A 15,998-nucleotide genomic window follows, 5' to 3' on the forward strand; every position below is an offset into this window, starting at 1 on the left:
TTGCTTGTATCCACCCCAGTGCTTAATACAGTGCTCACGGCACTTATAATCCAATATACTTATCCTTGGTGGCCTTCCCGACCTGCAATTTATTTTAATGTCTGTCTCCCCAGCGAAGTTGTAAGATTGTGAGGGCAGGGATCTGTCTGTTAATGCTGTCGTACTCTCCGGAAACCCTAGTCTGCACACAGTAAGCATTCAAATGCCATTGGTTGTTGGATGATTACTGATTTAATCTGAGCGAGATAGTGTGCCGGTAATGCCCTGACAGCTGTACACATTGTACTTAGGAAAAAAACCATAAATTGAAAAACATTCACATTGTACACTAAATTCATTTTTTTATGATTTTAAAATGATGTCTACTGTTTGTACATTTTAAGGTTCTTGAAAAAAAACACTTTGGAACTGGATTTCAGGGATTAAAATGATTTACAGCATATGAAACATTTGCAGCAGAACATTTGTCCTTTTGGATCCGCTTGCGTTTGGAACATTGTATGCTGTTTGAAATTTAGTAAGTTCATGCTGAGCTCTTGAATGTGACCTTTCTATTTTTCCCCTTCCTTAGAACGAGTTCTTCGTCCAAATAGAATGTATTGGAGACAAGGTATTTACTTAAATTGGTCTCCTGAAGCCTACTGTCTGGTGGAGTCTGCAGTATTAGACAACAGTACAGAGAGTTTCCTGAAAATCACTGCTCCTTCTTGCAGAAAAGGTAAATGAAGGAATTACAAACATTCACTGGCTTTTGGGAAAGATTTTGCTTTCGTTTGTTTTAGTCTAGATCATATTGTTCTTAAGGAGGAAACCACAGCTCTAATTTATTCTTTTTGGAATTGCCCAGGTTGTATTCTTTTGGGGCAAGTTGTGGATCACATCGATTCACTCATGGAAGAATGGTTTCCAGGTTTACTGGAGATAGATGTCTGTGGTGAAGGAGAAACACTCCTGAAGAAATGGGCTTTGTATAGTTTTAACGATGGTGAAGAACATCAAAAAATATTACTTGATGATCTGATGAAGAAAGCTGAAGAAGGTATATAGTTTGGCATCACTATATATTAATATTTTATAGCTATGCACCCCAATAGTGGATACTTTCTCATTCAACATTTAACCTGTTTTAAGTAAAATGCTAATAGTACTGAACAAGTGAATTTGAAGATTTCAAAGCCCATAAGGCCTTATAAGAAATTTAGGTGGATGAGGCAAAAATGCCAAACTTTATGAAAAGTTCTGTCTGGGAAAATGATAGATGACAACATGGTGGAGAAATGTCAGTTTTGAGGCCATTACAGGCAAAGTTAGAAATGGATTCAGTATTGATTGACTTTCCAGGGGAAGTGAATTTTGACAGTAACCAGATGACTTATTGAGTTAGAAAGATTGGTCTATATTTAAAAAAAAATCCGTAGACGTTACCCTGACAAGAGTCGAGGAAAGCAATAGGATTAGGTTTGGAAAAAGAGAAATTGGGGAATGGGGGGAAAGAGAAAAGTTAGGATATCGAGAAAAAAGTTTGAAATATGTGAGAGAGTAGCAGCAAAAGAGAAGGAGATGAAGTAGGTATTAGAAAAGTTTGCAAGTTGAAGAAAGAAGTCAAATAACTTCCAGAATAGAGTAAAATCTCAGAGAAGTCCACTGACATGCAGTTCAGAGCATCTTCAGTGGTGGATAGCAGGTGGGAGAGGATTAGGGAGATGGGTGGCTTAGTGGAAAGAGCATGGGCTTGGGAATCAGAGGGCATGTGTTCTACTCCTGGCTCCACCACTTGTCTGCTGTGTGACCTTGGGCAAACCACTTAACTTTTCTATGCCTCATCTCTAAAATGGGGATTAAGACTGTGAGCCCCATGTGGAACAACCTGGTTACCTTGTATCTACCCCAGCTCTTAGAACAGTGCTTGGCACATAGTAAGCGCTTACCAAATAACATCATTATTATTATTATTATTGTTATTATTAATGGAATCATAAGGGCTGTCCATTTGCCCACCCAATCTGGAAGATAGCATCAGTTTGAACTGTGTGGCCCAGACAGGAACCAGAGGAATAGAGAAATACACTGATATTTTTTCCTAAATTGTTTAATTTAGCCTGCCACGTTTTTCTCCTATGAGTTTTTCTTCCCTCCTCTTTTGTCACAGGTCCCTGCAATGCCAAGTCAATGTTACATGCAATATTTATGTCAGTATAATCTACCTAGAGTTTCCTATTGAGCATATACTATTCTAAACTCTTAATATATGGTAATGCTGCTCATCATTTTTATTTGCTGCTTAACCTTCTTTCTCAAAACATTCTTCTTCCAACACAGGGGACCTCTTAGTAAATCCAGATCAACCAAGATGCACCATTCCAATAGCCCAGATTGCTCCTGATTTAATTTTGGCTGACTTGCCTAGAAACATCATGTTAAACAGTGATGAGTTGGAGTTTGACCAGGCACCCGAATTTCTTCTGGGTAAATATTATGCTAGCTTTTCACATATACAGACATTAAAGCAGTTACATCTTCACACTGTTGTTTTCCCATTATTATACTGGTTAGACTTTGATTTCATAAATAACTGTCTCCCATGTTGCCCATGTTCACAGCATTTTAGCATTTCTCTCTCGCTGTCTGCCCCAATTCGTATTTTTTCCCTTTTGTCATGGTTATCACCTCCAATTTATTTCTTTTTATTTCTTATTTTTCTGTTCCAGAGCCCTCTTCTCAAATGCACTTTTCTCCCCTGGTCTTATTGGCTTCACTGTCATTGTTCTGTTCTGGTTCTCCTCTTATCCATGTGGCTGCTCCTTACTGTCTTTTGCAGGCTTCTCCCACCCCCTAACATTGAAAGTCCCCCAAGAATCAATTCTGTCTCCCCTTCTATTCTCCATCTGCACCCACTCCCTAGGAGAACTCATTCGCTCTCACGGCTTCAGCTATCACTTCCATGCTGATGTCTTCCGAATCTACTTCTCCAACCCCAACCTATCTCCTTCTCTGCAGTCTAGCATTTCCTCCTGCCTTCAGGATATCACTACTTGAATGGCACCTCAAACTAAGCATGTCCAAAATAGAACTCCTCATCTTCCCATCAAGTCCTCTCCTCCCCCTGCCTTTTCCAACACTGTAGACCACACCACTATCCTCCCTGTCTCACAAGCCCCTAACCTTGACATTATCCTGGAATCATCTCTCTCATTCTGCCCACTTAGTCGATATGTCACCAAATCCTGTTGGTCCTGCTTTGACATCACCAAAATTCTCCCTTTCCTCTCCATACAAAGTGCTGCCTTGCTGAACCAACCACTTAACCCTTCTCTGCCTTGGCTACTGCGTCAGCCTCCTTGTTGATTTGCTGCCTCCTCTTTCTCCCCATTCCAGTCCACACTTCACTCTGCTGAATGGATCGTTTTTCTAAAAAATAGTTCAGTTTACGTCTTCCCACTCCTCAGAAACCTCCAGTGGTTCATTCAATAGTGTTTATTGAGCGCTTACTATGTGCAGAGCACTGTACGAAGCGCTTGGACTGCACAAATCGGCAACAGATAGAGACAGTCACAGATAGAGACAATCCCTGCCCCCTGACGGGTTTACAGTCTAATGGTTGCCCATCCACCTCTGCATCAAACAGAAACTCCTTACCATCAGCTTTAAAGCATTCAATTAGCTCATCCCCTCGGTGATTTCCTGCTACAACCCAGCCCTTATGCTTCGCTCCTCCAATGCCAACCTACTTACTGTACCTCGATGTCATCTATCTTGCCGCCAAGCCCTTGCCTACGTCCTCCCTTTGGCCTGTAACTTCCTCCCCTTGACGTATGAAAGGTGATCACTTTCCCCACCTTCAGAGCCTTATTTAAATCACATCTTCTCCAAGAGGTCTTCTAGACCCTCATTTCCCCTACTTCTTCTCCATTCTGTGTTGCCTATACACCTGAATCTGTATCCTTTAAGCACTTGATGATTCACCTCTCCCACAGCCAAACAGCACTTATGTACATATCTGTAATTTATTTTGTCTGTCTCCTCCTGATGGGACAAGTATGACGGGTAAGCTCCTTGGCGGGCATGGAAAGTGTATAACAATCTATTCTATTGCACTCTCCCAAGTGTTTAGTACAGTGCTTTGCACACAGTAAACGCTCAATAGATACCATTGATTGATTAATTTGAATCAATTTATTCCTCTCATTGTACCCTGACTACACCTTCATTTTCTTTAGTTAGTTGTGGTATTTATTAAGGATTTACCTTGTTCCAAGTCCTTCGTTAAGTGTCTGAAGTAGATTCAAAGGTAACAAATGGGGCTCACAGCCTAGGTGAGGATAGACAGACAGCAAATGATAACAGAAGATTCCAACAACAAAGAATAGCACTGTTTTCAAGCCAAGAAGTCAAGGTCAAGAGAAGTTTAAGAATGGTTGCCCTCAGACATTTCACTACTGCCAATTAACCATTCTTAGTTACAAATCATTGCAATCTCCTCATTATCCTAATAATAATAATGATAACAGTGGCATTTATAATGGACTTACTACGTGGAAAGCACACTTCTAAGTCCTGAGGTAGGTATAGATTAATCAGGTTGGACACATGGGGCTCACAGTCAGGGAAAGAGGGAGAATAGATATTCAATCCCCATTTTACAGATGGACCAACTGAGGCACTGAGAAGTTAAGTGACAAGAAGTAATTGGCAAAGCTGCGATTAGAACCAGGTCCTCTGACTCCCAGACCCGTGTCCTTTCCAGTAGGCCATGCTGATTCTCTAAAGAGTGTTAAGGTATCGTAAAGCACAAGGTGTGTTGTGGGGTTGTAAATTCATTGTGGGCAGTGAAGGTGTCTGTTTATTCTATGTGGTATTCTCCCAGACGCTTATTACACTGCTCTTCAGTCAACTGTATTTATTGAGCACTTACTGTGTGCAGAGCACTATACTAAGTGCTTGGGAGCATACGACAATAAACAGGCATATTTCCTGCCCCAAATGAGCTTACAGTCTAGAGGTACACAGTGAGTTCTCATTAAATAGTATTAACTGGCTGACACTGACCGACTGAAACCCTCTCTCGACCCCAATTCCCCTTCCAGTTATCGCCCTATCTCCCTCCTATCCTGCCTTTCCAAGCTCCTAGACCGAGTCGCCTCACTCGCTGCTTAGAATTCCTTAACTCCCATTCTCTCCCGGACCCCCTCCAATCTGGCTTCTGTCCCCTCCACTCTACCGAGACTGCTCTCTCAAAGGTCACCCTTGATCTCCTTCTTGCCAAATCCAATGGCTCCTACTCTATCCTAATCCTCCTTGACCTCTCAGCTGCCTTTGACACTGTCGACCATCCCCTTCTCCTCCACACCTTATCTCACCTCGGCTTCATGGACTCCGTCCTCTCCTGGTTCTTCTCTTATCTTTCTGGCCGTTCATTCTCGGTTTCCTTCGCGGGCTCCTCCTCCCCCTCCCATCCTCTAACTGTAAGGGTTCCTCCAGGGTCAATTCTTGGCTCTCTTCTCTTCTCCATCTACACTCATTCCCTTGGTGAACTCATTCGCTCCCATGGCTTCAACTATCATCTCTATGCAGATGACACACAAATCTACATCTCCGCCCCATCCTCTCCCCCTCCCTTCAGGCTCGTATCTCCTCCTGCCTCTGTGACGTCTCTACCTGGATGTCTGCCCATCACTAGAACTCAACCTGTCCAAAACTGAGCTCCTTATCTCCCCTCCCAAGCCTTGTCCTCTTCCTGACTTCCCTATCACTGTCTATCAAGCCCGCAACCTCGGTGTCATCTTTGACTCGGCTCTCTCGTTCACCCCACACATTCCATCCATCACCGAGACCTGCCGGTCTCACCTTTATAATATCGCCAAGATCCGCCCTTTCCTCTCCACCCAAACAGCTATCTCACTGTTACAGGCTCTCATAATATCCCGCTGGATTATTGTGTCAACCTGCTCTCTGATCTCCCTTCATCCTGTATATCCCCGCTCCAGTCTATTCTTCATTCCACTGCCTGGTTCATCTTCCCGCAGAAATTCTCTGGGCATGTCACTCCCCTTCTTAAAAACCTCCAGTGGTTGCCTGTCGACCTCCGCGCAAAACAGAAACTTCTCACTCTAGGCTACAAGGCTCTCCATCAACTTGCCCCCTCCTACCTCTCCTCCCTACTCTCTTTCTACTGCCCACCCCGCACGCTCAGCTCCTCTGCCGCCCACCTCCTCACCGTCCCCCTCTCTCACCTATCCCGTCGTCGACCCCTGGCCCACGTCCTCCTGCTGTCCTGGAATGCCCTCCCTCCTCACCTCTGCCAAACTAACTCTCTTCCCCTCTTCAAAGCCCTACTGAGAGCTCACCTCCTCCAAGAGGCCTTCCCAGACTGAGCTTCCCCTTTTCCCTCTGCTCCCCCTGCTGCTCCTCTACCCCCCTTCACCTCCCCTCAGCTAAGTTCCCTTTCCCCCCCTTTCCCTCTGCTCCTCCCCCTCTCTCTTCCCCTCCCCTCAGCACTGTGCTCGTCTGCTCATTTGTATATACTTTTTATTACCCTATTTATTTTGTTAATGAGATGTACATCACCTTGATTATATTTATTGCTATTGTTTTAATGAGATGTACATCCCCTTGATTCTATTTATTGCTATTTTTTTTGTCTGTCTCCCCCGATTAAACTGTGAGCCCATCAGTGGGCAGGGACTGTCTCTATCTGTTGCCGATTTGTACATTCCAAGCGCTTAGTACAATACTCTGCACATAGTAAGTGCTCAATAAATACTACTGAATGAATGAACTGAAGGAGGCAGCGGCCCTCCGTCCAGCCCTGATCTTAAGTTCCTGGCCCCACAGAACCCACCATCTGCCAGGCAGGGAATGGATTTTCCAGCACCAGCAACACTGAGGGAAGCTGGTCTGGGTGACAGTGCCAGAATCTGGAACCCCTGTCTTTGGGACACTCTGAGCTGCATATTCAATGTCTAGGACCTGGGATCCCCATTTTTGAGACTCAGATTGGACTTGAGTGGAGAATATCTGGAAGTATGTAATACCAGTTAGATATCCCATTTGGCCGAAAAAATTTGAAACACTCTGTGCATCGAGAGAATTCATACCTCTTCATGGATGAGGTTTTATAATGGTCACTGAACAACTCAAACTAAAGCCTAGGAAATAATTTATCTGAGACTTTGCAGTAAACCATCAGAAGAATTGCTTGCACTGTGACCTTGGACAAGTCACTTAATTTGTATATGCCTCAGTTTACTCAGCTGTAAAATAGGTAGTAAAAGCAAGTTCTCCTTCCTACTTAGACTGTGAGCCCCATTAGGGACAGGGACTGCGACTGACGTAGTCAACGTGTACCTCACCCAGTGCTTAGAACAGAGTTTGACGCATAATAAGCGTTTAACAGTTACCATAAAAAAGGCATTAGCATTAGACCCCAGGAAATATCTGATCCAGTATTTCATTGATTAATATTGCTGATGCCGTCACTTATCAGTATATAAACATATAAGCTGAAAGGGATTAAAAGAAGTTTATTCTCTCAATTTAATTTTACTTTCCCAAATAATGGCCTGTTATTGGTGAATGCTCAATCACTGATGGTTTTACTGATTTACTGTAAAAGTTAATCACTTTCATTAAAGATATAGACATGTCCAAAAGAATCAAATAAATATTGCAGATATCTTTTCAGTGTAACTAAAGATATACAGTGCTGCATGTGTAGGAGTAGCGTCCCGCATTTGAATAGCATCTGCCAAAAAAGACCAAATTTGAAGCAATCAGTCAAGTATTTTATGCCCTGTAGGGTGAGAAGAACTTCATTAGGCACACTGGTTTTTATTTTCTTCAACAGTGATTTACTTTGAACCTGCATTCAAAGACCACCTATCTAATCCAGTAACAGGCAACTGTCAAAAGTAATTGAACAGAAAGAAGCAGTATGGCTTATTGTGAAGAACACACTCTCCCAAGTGCTTAGTACAGTCTCTGTGCATAACAAGTGCTCAATAAATACCACTAATTGATTGAATGATTAAGTCAGAAGACTTGGATTCACATCCCAACTCTGCTACCTTCCGGGTGGGTGACCTTGAGCAAGCCATTTAATTTCTCAGTGCCTCAGTTCCTTCTTCTGTAAAACAGGGATTCAGTACCTATTCTCCTTCCCCCTTAGACTGTGATCCCCTTGTGGGAAAGGCACTGTAGATATTTTGTATCTACCTTAGTGCTAAGAAGAGTGTTTGACACATAGTAAGCACTTAACAATCCCATCATCATTAGTGAAATAATGTTCACACTATGTGTAAACAACTCTGGAAAATGATATGACGTGTGTGGGGGTAACAAGCCTTTGGAAGATAGAGTGATTGGGCAAGGTTTAAATACAATGTTACTTATGATTAAAAAAAGTTGAAAGACTCAAAATAAAAGCATTGCTTACAACTGCAGGTCGGCAATTGTAGAAATTCTCATGTTCTAATCAACATGTATTTGAAAACGACTGTAAAAATAGTTTGCTTTCTCTGCAACAACAGATGGACTCCTTAAACAGATTTCCCTGGAATTGGTTATTTGGCTTTTCCGCTTGATTCTAGAATGTAGTTGCTTATATTGCAAATGGCATGTATTAGTGAGTTTTGGAAGTTCACATATGGCATATCTTTTTAAAAACAGGAGATGGTGGCTTTGGATCAGTTTACCGTGCAACCTATGGAGGCGAAGAAGTGGCTGTAAAGATTTTTAACAAGCACACATCCCTCAGATTGTTAAGACAAGTAAGAATCACTCCTCTTTGTCCTTCAAACACTTCCGTATAATGACTTGATAGTTTAAGCGTAAACTTTTCATTTGCCTGCTGAATGGTGAATTGTAAGTTTTCCTTTACTTACAGTTGTATGTTTTGAGGAATGATTTCCCTGTAAATGATCGACATTCCTAAAATCGATCGGATTTCCCGAGGGCTTACTGTGGGTAATGCACTGGATTAAGCCACTTGGAAGAATATAATACAATGCAGTTGGTAGATAGTTGGCAAGCGATGCGGCCTAATGGAAAGAGCAGGGGCCTGGGAGTCAGAAGATCTGGGTTCTAGTCTAGGCTTCAACACTTATGTGCTGCGTGATCTAGGGCAAGTCACTAAATTTCTCTGTGCCTCAGTTCCCTCATCTGATCCTTCCTACCTAGAATGTGAGTCCCATGTGGGACCTCATTATCTTGTATCTACTCTAGTGCTCAAATTGGTGCTTGGCATATATGAAATGCTTGACAAATACCACAGTTATTATATGATTCCTGCCCTCAGGGGGCTGACAGCCTATGGGGGAAAACAGACATTAAAATGAATTACAGATAGGAGAAATGGAAGAGTATAAGGATATCAGTGCTGTGGGAATGGGAGTGAGGTGAATATCAAGTGCTTAAGAGGTGTCTCCCCTCTCAGACTTTAAGCTAGTTATGGGCAGGGAACATGTCTGCTAATTCTGTTGTATTGTACTCTCCCATGTACTTAGTATAGTGTTGTGCACATAATAAGCACTCAAGAAAATCATCGATTGGTTGATTAAGGGGTACATATCCAAGGTCATGGGTGATGCAGGAGGAAGAGCAAAGTGAAATGACCTTCCCAAAGTCACACAACAGACAAGTGGCAGAGCCAGGATTAGAATCTAGGTCTTCCTGACGCCCAGGCCCTCGCTGTATTCCCTAGGCCATGCTGCTTCTCATTCCCTAAAGGAGTAGGTGTAGATGGAGAATAGAAAGGGACCCAGAACCAAGTCTTGAGGGAATCCCACAGGTAGGGGGATCAAATTCAGGTCTACTTCAGTGGGAAATTCGTTCAACCCTTCAAAATTTTTTCCTGCATTCTAACTTTTCCTGAGGAACATTCACAAAGAACAGGGAATATGCCTAACAACTCTGTTTTATTTTATTCTCCCCAGTCCTTAGAGAAGCAGCGTGGCTCAGTGGAAAGAGCATGGACTTGGGAGGCAGAGGTCATGGGTTTGAATCCCGGCTCAGCTCAGCCACGTCAGCTGTGTTGACTGTGGGCAAGTCACAACTTCTCTGTGCCTCAGTGACCTCATCTGTAAAATGGAGATTAAGACTGTGAGCATCATGTGGGACAACCTGATTACCCTGTATATCCCAGTGCTTAGAACAGTGCTCTGCACATAGTAAGCGCTTAACAAATACCAACATTATTATTATTAGTACAGTGTTAGTACAGTGCTTTGCACACAATAAACACTCAATGAATACCGTTAATCAATTGATGAAAGGAGACATGCAAATGATTATGAATCATTCAGTCGTAGTAAGTGCTTACTGTGTGCAGAGCACTATTCTAAGCGCTTGGGAAACTCTCTGCAGAGTTGACAGAGTGCTATGGGCTAAATCTGAAGAAAGCTGAACCTGTTTATCAGCCTGTTTCTGGGAAATTATGCATATTCAAAGGGTGCTGCTCTGACTTGCTCCCTTTGTTCCCCCCCGACCTCAGCCCCATTGCACTTATGTGCGTATCTGTCATTTATTTATATCAACGTCTGTCTCCCCCTCTAGACTGTGGGCAGAGAAAGAGTCTTATATGGTTGTGTTGTAGTCTACCAAGCACTTAGTACAGTGCTCTGCACACAGTAAGCACTCAATAAATACTATTGATGTTTTTCATCGGAGACATGGATTGTTATACAGTTACTTCTCCACTTATCAGTGCCTCTGGTGCTCTAACTAGATCTTTGCAGCTATTCACCTCATTTGGGGGCAAAAATTATATCTTTAAAAAGTGAACTTCTTTAAAGCACCACTTTGGAGAAAAGTTACTTAGAAACTTTGAAAACACAATAACCGCTGACCTTAGAAGGCACCCACGTGAACTAATAGTCTAGTAGAGAGATAGTGGGAATTAGGCTTAATCCCCTTTCAATCACTTTGTAATTCTGGGTTAGTCATTTAATCTCATGTCTCTGACTTGGTATCTTTAAAGAAAGATAACCATATTTCCATCTCCCTTTCCCAGAACAAAATTGTGGAAATAAGTGGAAAGATTATACAGAATGAAGAAGTGGTTTATCCTTCCAGCTGAGATCTTGCATATTTCACACCTTTGAGGGTTTACTGAAATGATCCTCATGATCTTTTTTTTAAGAGAAACTAAGGAATTTCCAAACTAGGGGACTGTTACATGGTTACGTAACGTGGTAATGTAACATGGTTATGTAACGTGATTATGTAATATGGTTACGTGGTGTCTGTGGACCATTTGGTTGTAATCCAGGACATTGGGTGTCCCCGGCATACCCTTCCTGAGTCAAGGCAATCCTACAATCCCCTACAAATCAGATTAGGGCAGGCTTTGGGGACCGAGGGAACTGCATCAATTCAGAGATGCCTCTGGAGGTACTTTGACAGTGTGAGGATGCATAGTTAGCCTGATGCATAATTCTGAAAGTATTTCATAAGGAAAGAATTTCAACAACAAAAAGCCGTGCCAATTAAACACTAGAAGAAACCTACTTTAAAGATGGCCTATGGATCCAAAGCCAAGAGGTTAATTCAGTTCATTCCATCATATTTTTTAATAATAATAATGTTGGTATTTGTTAAGCGCTTACTATGTGCGGAGCACTGTTCTAAGCTCTGGGGTAGACACAGGGGAATCAGGTTGTCCCACGTGGGGCTCACAGTCTTAATCCCCATTTTACAGATGAGGTCACTGAGGCACAGAGAAGTTAAGTGACTTGCCCACAGTGACAGAGCTGACAAGTGGCAGAGCTGGGATTCAAACCCATGACCTCTGACTCCAAAGCCCGGGCTCTTTCCACTGAGCCACGCTGCTTCTCTAAGCAGCTTTAAGTGCTTACTGTGTTCAGAGCACTCTACTGAGCACTTGGGAGAGAACAATATAGAAATAGACACATTCCCTACCCACAGTGCACTTAGTCTAGACATTAATGTACATTATTCAGATATATAGAATAAAAATAAATAAATGGTGGTATTTGTTAAGCGCTTACTATGTGCAAAGGGAGATACAAGGTGATTAGGTTGTCCCACGTGGGGCTCCCAGTTTTAATCCCCATTTTAATAATAATAATGTTGGTATTTGTTAAGCGCTTACTATGTGCCGAGCACTGTTCTAAGCGCTGGGGTTGACATAGGGGAATCAGGTTGTCCCACGTGGGGCTCACAGTCTTAATCCCCATTTTACAGATGAGGGAACTGAGGCACGGAGAAGTTAAGTGACTCGCCCACAGTCACACAGCCGACAAGTGGCAGAGCTGGGATTCGAACTCATGAGCCCTGACTCCAAAGCCCGTGCTCTTTCCACTGAGCCACGCTGCTTCTCATTTTACAACCTCATTTTACAGATGAGGGAACTGAGGCACAGGGAAGTTAAGTGACTTGCCCGAAGTCACACAGGTGGCAAGCGGCGGAGCCAGGATTAGAACCCATGACCTCTGACTCCCAAGCCCGTGGTCTTTCCACTGAGCCACGCTGCCAGAAAATATTACAGATATGTACCTAAGTGCTGTGAGGCTGGGATGGGGGATGAATAAAGGGAGCAAGTCAGGCAGTGCAGAAAGGAGAGGAAGAAGAGGAAAAGAGGACTTAGGGAAAGCTTCTTGGAGGAGATCAGTAAGGCTTTGAAGGAGGAGAGCGTAATTGCCTGTCAGATACGAGGAGGGAGAATGTTCCAGGCCAGAGGCACGATGTGGGCGAGAGGTCGGCAGTGAGATAGAGGAGATAGAGGTACAGTGAGAGGATTAGCATTAGATGAACCAAGTGTGTGGGATGGCTTGTCGTAGGAGAGTAGCGAGGTGAGGTACTCGTCCGCTCAACTGTATATATTTTCATTACCCTATTTATTTTGTTAATGAATTGTACATCGCCTTGATTCTATTTAGTTGCCATTGTTTTTACGAGATGTTCTTCCCCTCGACTCTATTTATTGCCATTGTTCTTGTCTGTCCGTCTCCCCCGATTAGACTGTAAGCCCGTCAAACGGCAGGGACTGTCTCTATCTGTTGCCGCCTTGTTCGTCCCAAGCGCTTAGTACAGTGCTCTGCACATAGTAAGCGCTCAATAAATACTATTGAATGAATGAATGAAAGGTAGGAGGGGGCAAGGTGACCTAGTGCTCATGGGGTCGTGTAACTAGTTGCTTCGTAGTCCCAAAGAGGATAGATCCTTCACGGAGGAAGGCCGTGGGAACTCAGCAATCAGAAGCAACTGCAAATGACAAGAGAGCAGCATGGCCTAATGGATAGAGGACCGGCCTGGGAGTCGGCAGGTCATAGGTTCTAATCCCGACTCCACCACTTGTCTGCTTTGTGACCTTGGGCAAGTCACTTCACTTCCCTGTGCCTCTGTTCCCTCATCTGGAAAATGGGGATTAAGATTGTGAGCCCTCTGCGGGTCAGGGGCTGTGTCCAACCTGATTATCTAGTTTCTACCTCAGCGCTTAGAACAGTGCCTGGCACATAGTAAGCACTTAAAAAACACCATAATTATTAAGAGAGTCCCTTGCGTAGTGCTGTCGGTTTACATGATGCTGCTCTCTGTCCCAGAAGAAGAAATCTTTGTTGACTACTTCTCTAGGTGAGTGTTAGGGTGAGGGGTGGAGAGAGACCTGTGTGTAATAATTGTTGTATCTGTGAAGCACTTACAAAGTGCCAAGCATTGCACTAAGTGCTGGGGTAGATACAAGATAATCAGGTGAGATACAAGCCAACATGATAGAAGCAGCGTGGTCTCGTGGAAAGAGCACAGGCCTGGGAGTCAAAGGGCCTGGATTCTAATCCTGGCTCCGCCACTTGTCTGCTGTGGGACCTTGGGCAAGTCATTTAACCTCTCTGCACCTCAGTTACCTTATCTGGAAAATGGGAATTAAGACTGTGAGCTCAGGAGGGACATGGACTGTCCAACCTGATTATCGGGTATCTATCCCAGGGCTTAGAACAGTGCCTGGGACATAGTAAGCACTTCACAAATACTGTAAAACAAAAGAAAAAGCTAAGGGATGGATCTGCCAGGGGTAGAGGTCTCTAAGCAAGTTGGGAGATATTTCAGGTGACCTCCTGAGACTGTTGGGATACAATTTATATAAACAATTGAAAACATCTATCTTAAATGTGTGGTGAAGCACCTTCATTAAAGATGGCAAATCACTTTAATTTTGGAATTTTTTCCACTTTCGCAGGAACTAGTGGTGCTTTGCCACCTTCATCACCCCAGTTTAATATCTCTGCTGGCTGCTGGGATTCGTCCTCGAATGTTGGTAATGGAATTAGCCTCCAAAGGGTCACTGGATCGATTGCTTCAACAAGACAAATCTAGCTTAACCAGAACACTCCAGCACAGGATAGCATTACATGTAGCTGATGGCTTAAGGTAACACTGTTAAGCAGTTTTTATTGTCTCTGTGAGGAGGTGATCTGTTACCATGGAGGAAGTGTTTGTTCTAAGTCCAATTATGGAGTTCAAAACTCACCTATATACCCCAAATACGACATTTCAGTTCACTTGAAGCACTAATGTATTCACAGCTGTGACACTGTTAAAAGGTGAACATTTGGCCACAGTAGCGAGGAGGAATTTGCTGTGATAATGATAAGCCACTTATTGTGCTTCTCCCCAACCTATGTTAAACTTCTACAACTTCCCTCGTAGATGGTTTTTATGAGCCCCTTTAATGCTCCTTCTGTCAGGGTTGCACCTGGAGAGTTCCAGTAGTCTACCAGTCATGACTAGAGGAGGGAGAGTCAAGCAGAGGCCTGTCCATTCCATTCCTAGCTTGGCCTAATGGATAGCGAGTGGAAGTCAATCTGCTGCAAGTCAAAACTCCCCTGTGCTGGGCAGCAGTGGTGTGGGAGAGAGTCAAGAGCAGAGACTCATCGACAGCACGGAAGGAGACAGTGGTCAACTTTTACCAAGAAAAGTCTATGAATCCACTACCAGAATGATTGCAGATGGAGGTGGGGTGTTCTGGGAGAGATGTATCTATGGCATCGCTAAGGGTCGGACACGACTCGACAGCATAAGACAACAACGATGCTCCTATTTTTTTCTTGTGAATGGGATCAGGATATGGTTGAAGGTTCATGACTTTTATTCATTCAGTCTTATTTATTGGGTTCTTACTGTGTACAAAGCCCCATACTAAGCGCCTAGAGGAGTACAGTATAACAATAAACAGATAACATTCCTTGCCCGCCATGAGCTTCTGGGAGTCATATAGAATCATTCCTAAAAACACATGGTATTTTCAGTTAGAGCAATTCCTGCTGCCCCATTTGTAATTTGCCGCTTTAACTCCATGAACCCGCTTCTGTTCTGCATCATCTATACACTTCAATCTGTGATCTTTGGACACATGGTCTTGGCCCCATCCCCAAACTCACAGCACTTATCTTTAGATTATATATTATGAATCACTTATATTAATGTCTGACTCCCCCTCTGTAAGCTTGTTTGGGCAGGGAACGTGTCTGCTAATTTTGTCGAATTGTACTCTCCCGAGGACTTAGTACAGTGCTCTGCGCATTGTAAGTGTCCAATAAATGCAATTACTTGATTGAGAAGCGACATTATTAAATTCTAATAATAATAATAGTAATAATGTTGGTATTTGTTAAGCGCTTACTATGTGCCGAGCACTGTTCTAAGCGCTGGGGTAAACACAGGGGAATCAGGATGTCCCACGTGAGGCTCACACTCTTAATCCCCATTTTACAGATGAGGTAACTGAGGCACAGAGAAGTTAAGTGACTTGCCCACAGTCACACAGCTGACAAGTGGCAGAGCTGGGATTCGAACTCATGACCTCTGACTCCAAAGCCCGGGCTCTTTCCACTGAGCCACGCTGCTCCTCTGGGTAAATTCTACCCATTGGAACCTGCCCATCTGCAGTACCCTCTGGGAGAGGTTCTCTATCCCTAATGTCTACATATTGCTCTCCCCTCGTACCCGAAAGATAGGGGATTCTTAAGGAATCTCTTTGTCATTCCCCA

At 43.4% G+C, this 15,998-nt stretch overlaps 1 protein-coding gene across 1 annotated transcript in view; it reads left to right on the forward strand.

Moving 5' to 3' along the window:
* Positions 1 to 15,998, forward strand: part of LRRK2 (leucine rich repeat kinase 2) — a 149,997-nt gene that overhangs the window by 109,678 nt on the left and 24,321 nt on the right. Inside the window, exons 36-40 of the mRNA XM_029047252.1 lie at positions 572 to 718; positions 848 to 1,039; positions 2,320 to 2,466; positions 8,665 to 8,765; positions 14,189 to 14,379. Coding sequence (XP_028903085.1) covers positions 572 to 718; positions 848 to 1,039; positions 2,320 to 2,466; positions 8,665 to 8,765; positions 14,189 to 14,379 — 778 coding nt within the window. The remainder of the gene's footprint in view (positions 1 to 571; positions 719 to 847; positions 1,040 to 2,319; positions 2,467 to 8,664; positions 8,766 to 14,188; positions 14,380 to 15,998) is intronic.

This window comes from Ornithorhynchus anatinus, chromosome 2 (assembly GCF_004115215.2).
Source record: "Ornithorhynchus anatinus isolate Pmale09 chromosome 2, mOrnAna1.pri.v4, whole genome shotgun sequence".
NCBI lineage: Eukaryota > Metazoa > Chordata > Mammalia > Monotremata > Ornithorhynchidae > Ornithorhynchus > Ornithorhynchus anatinus.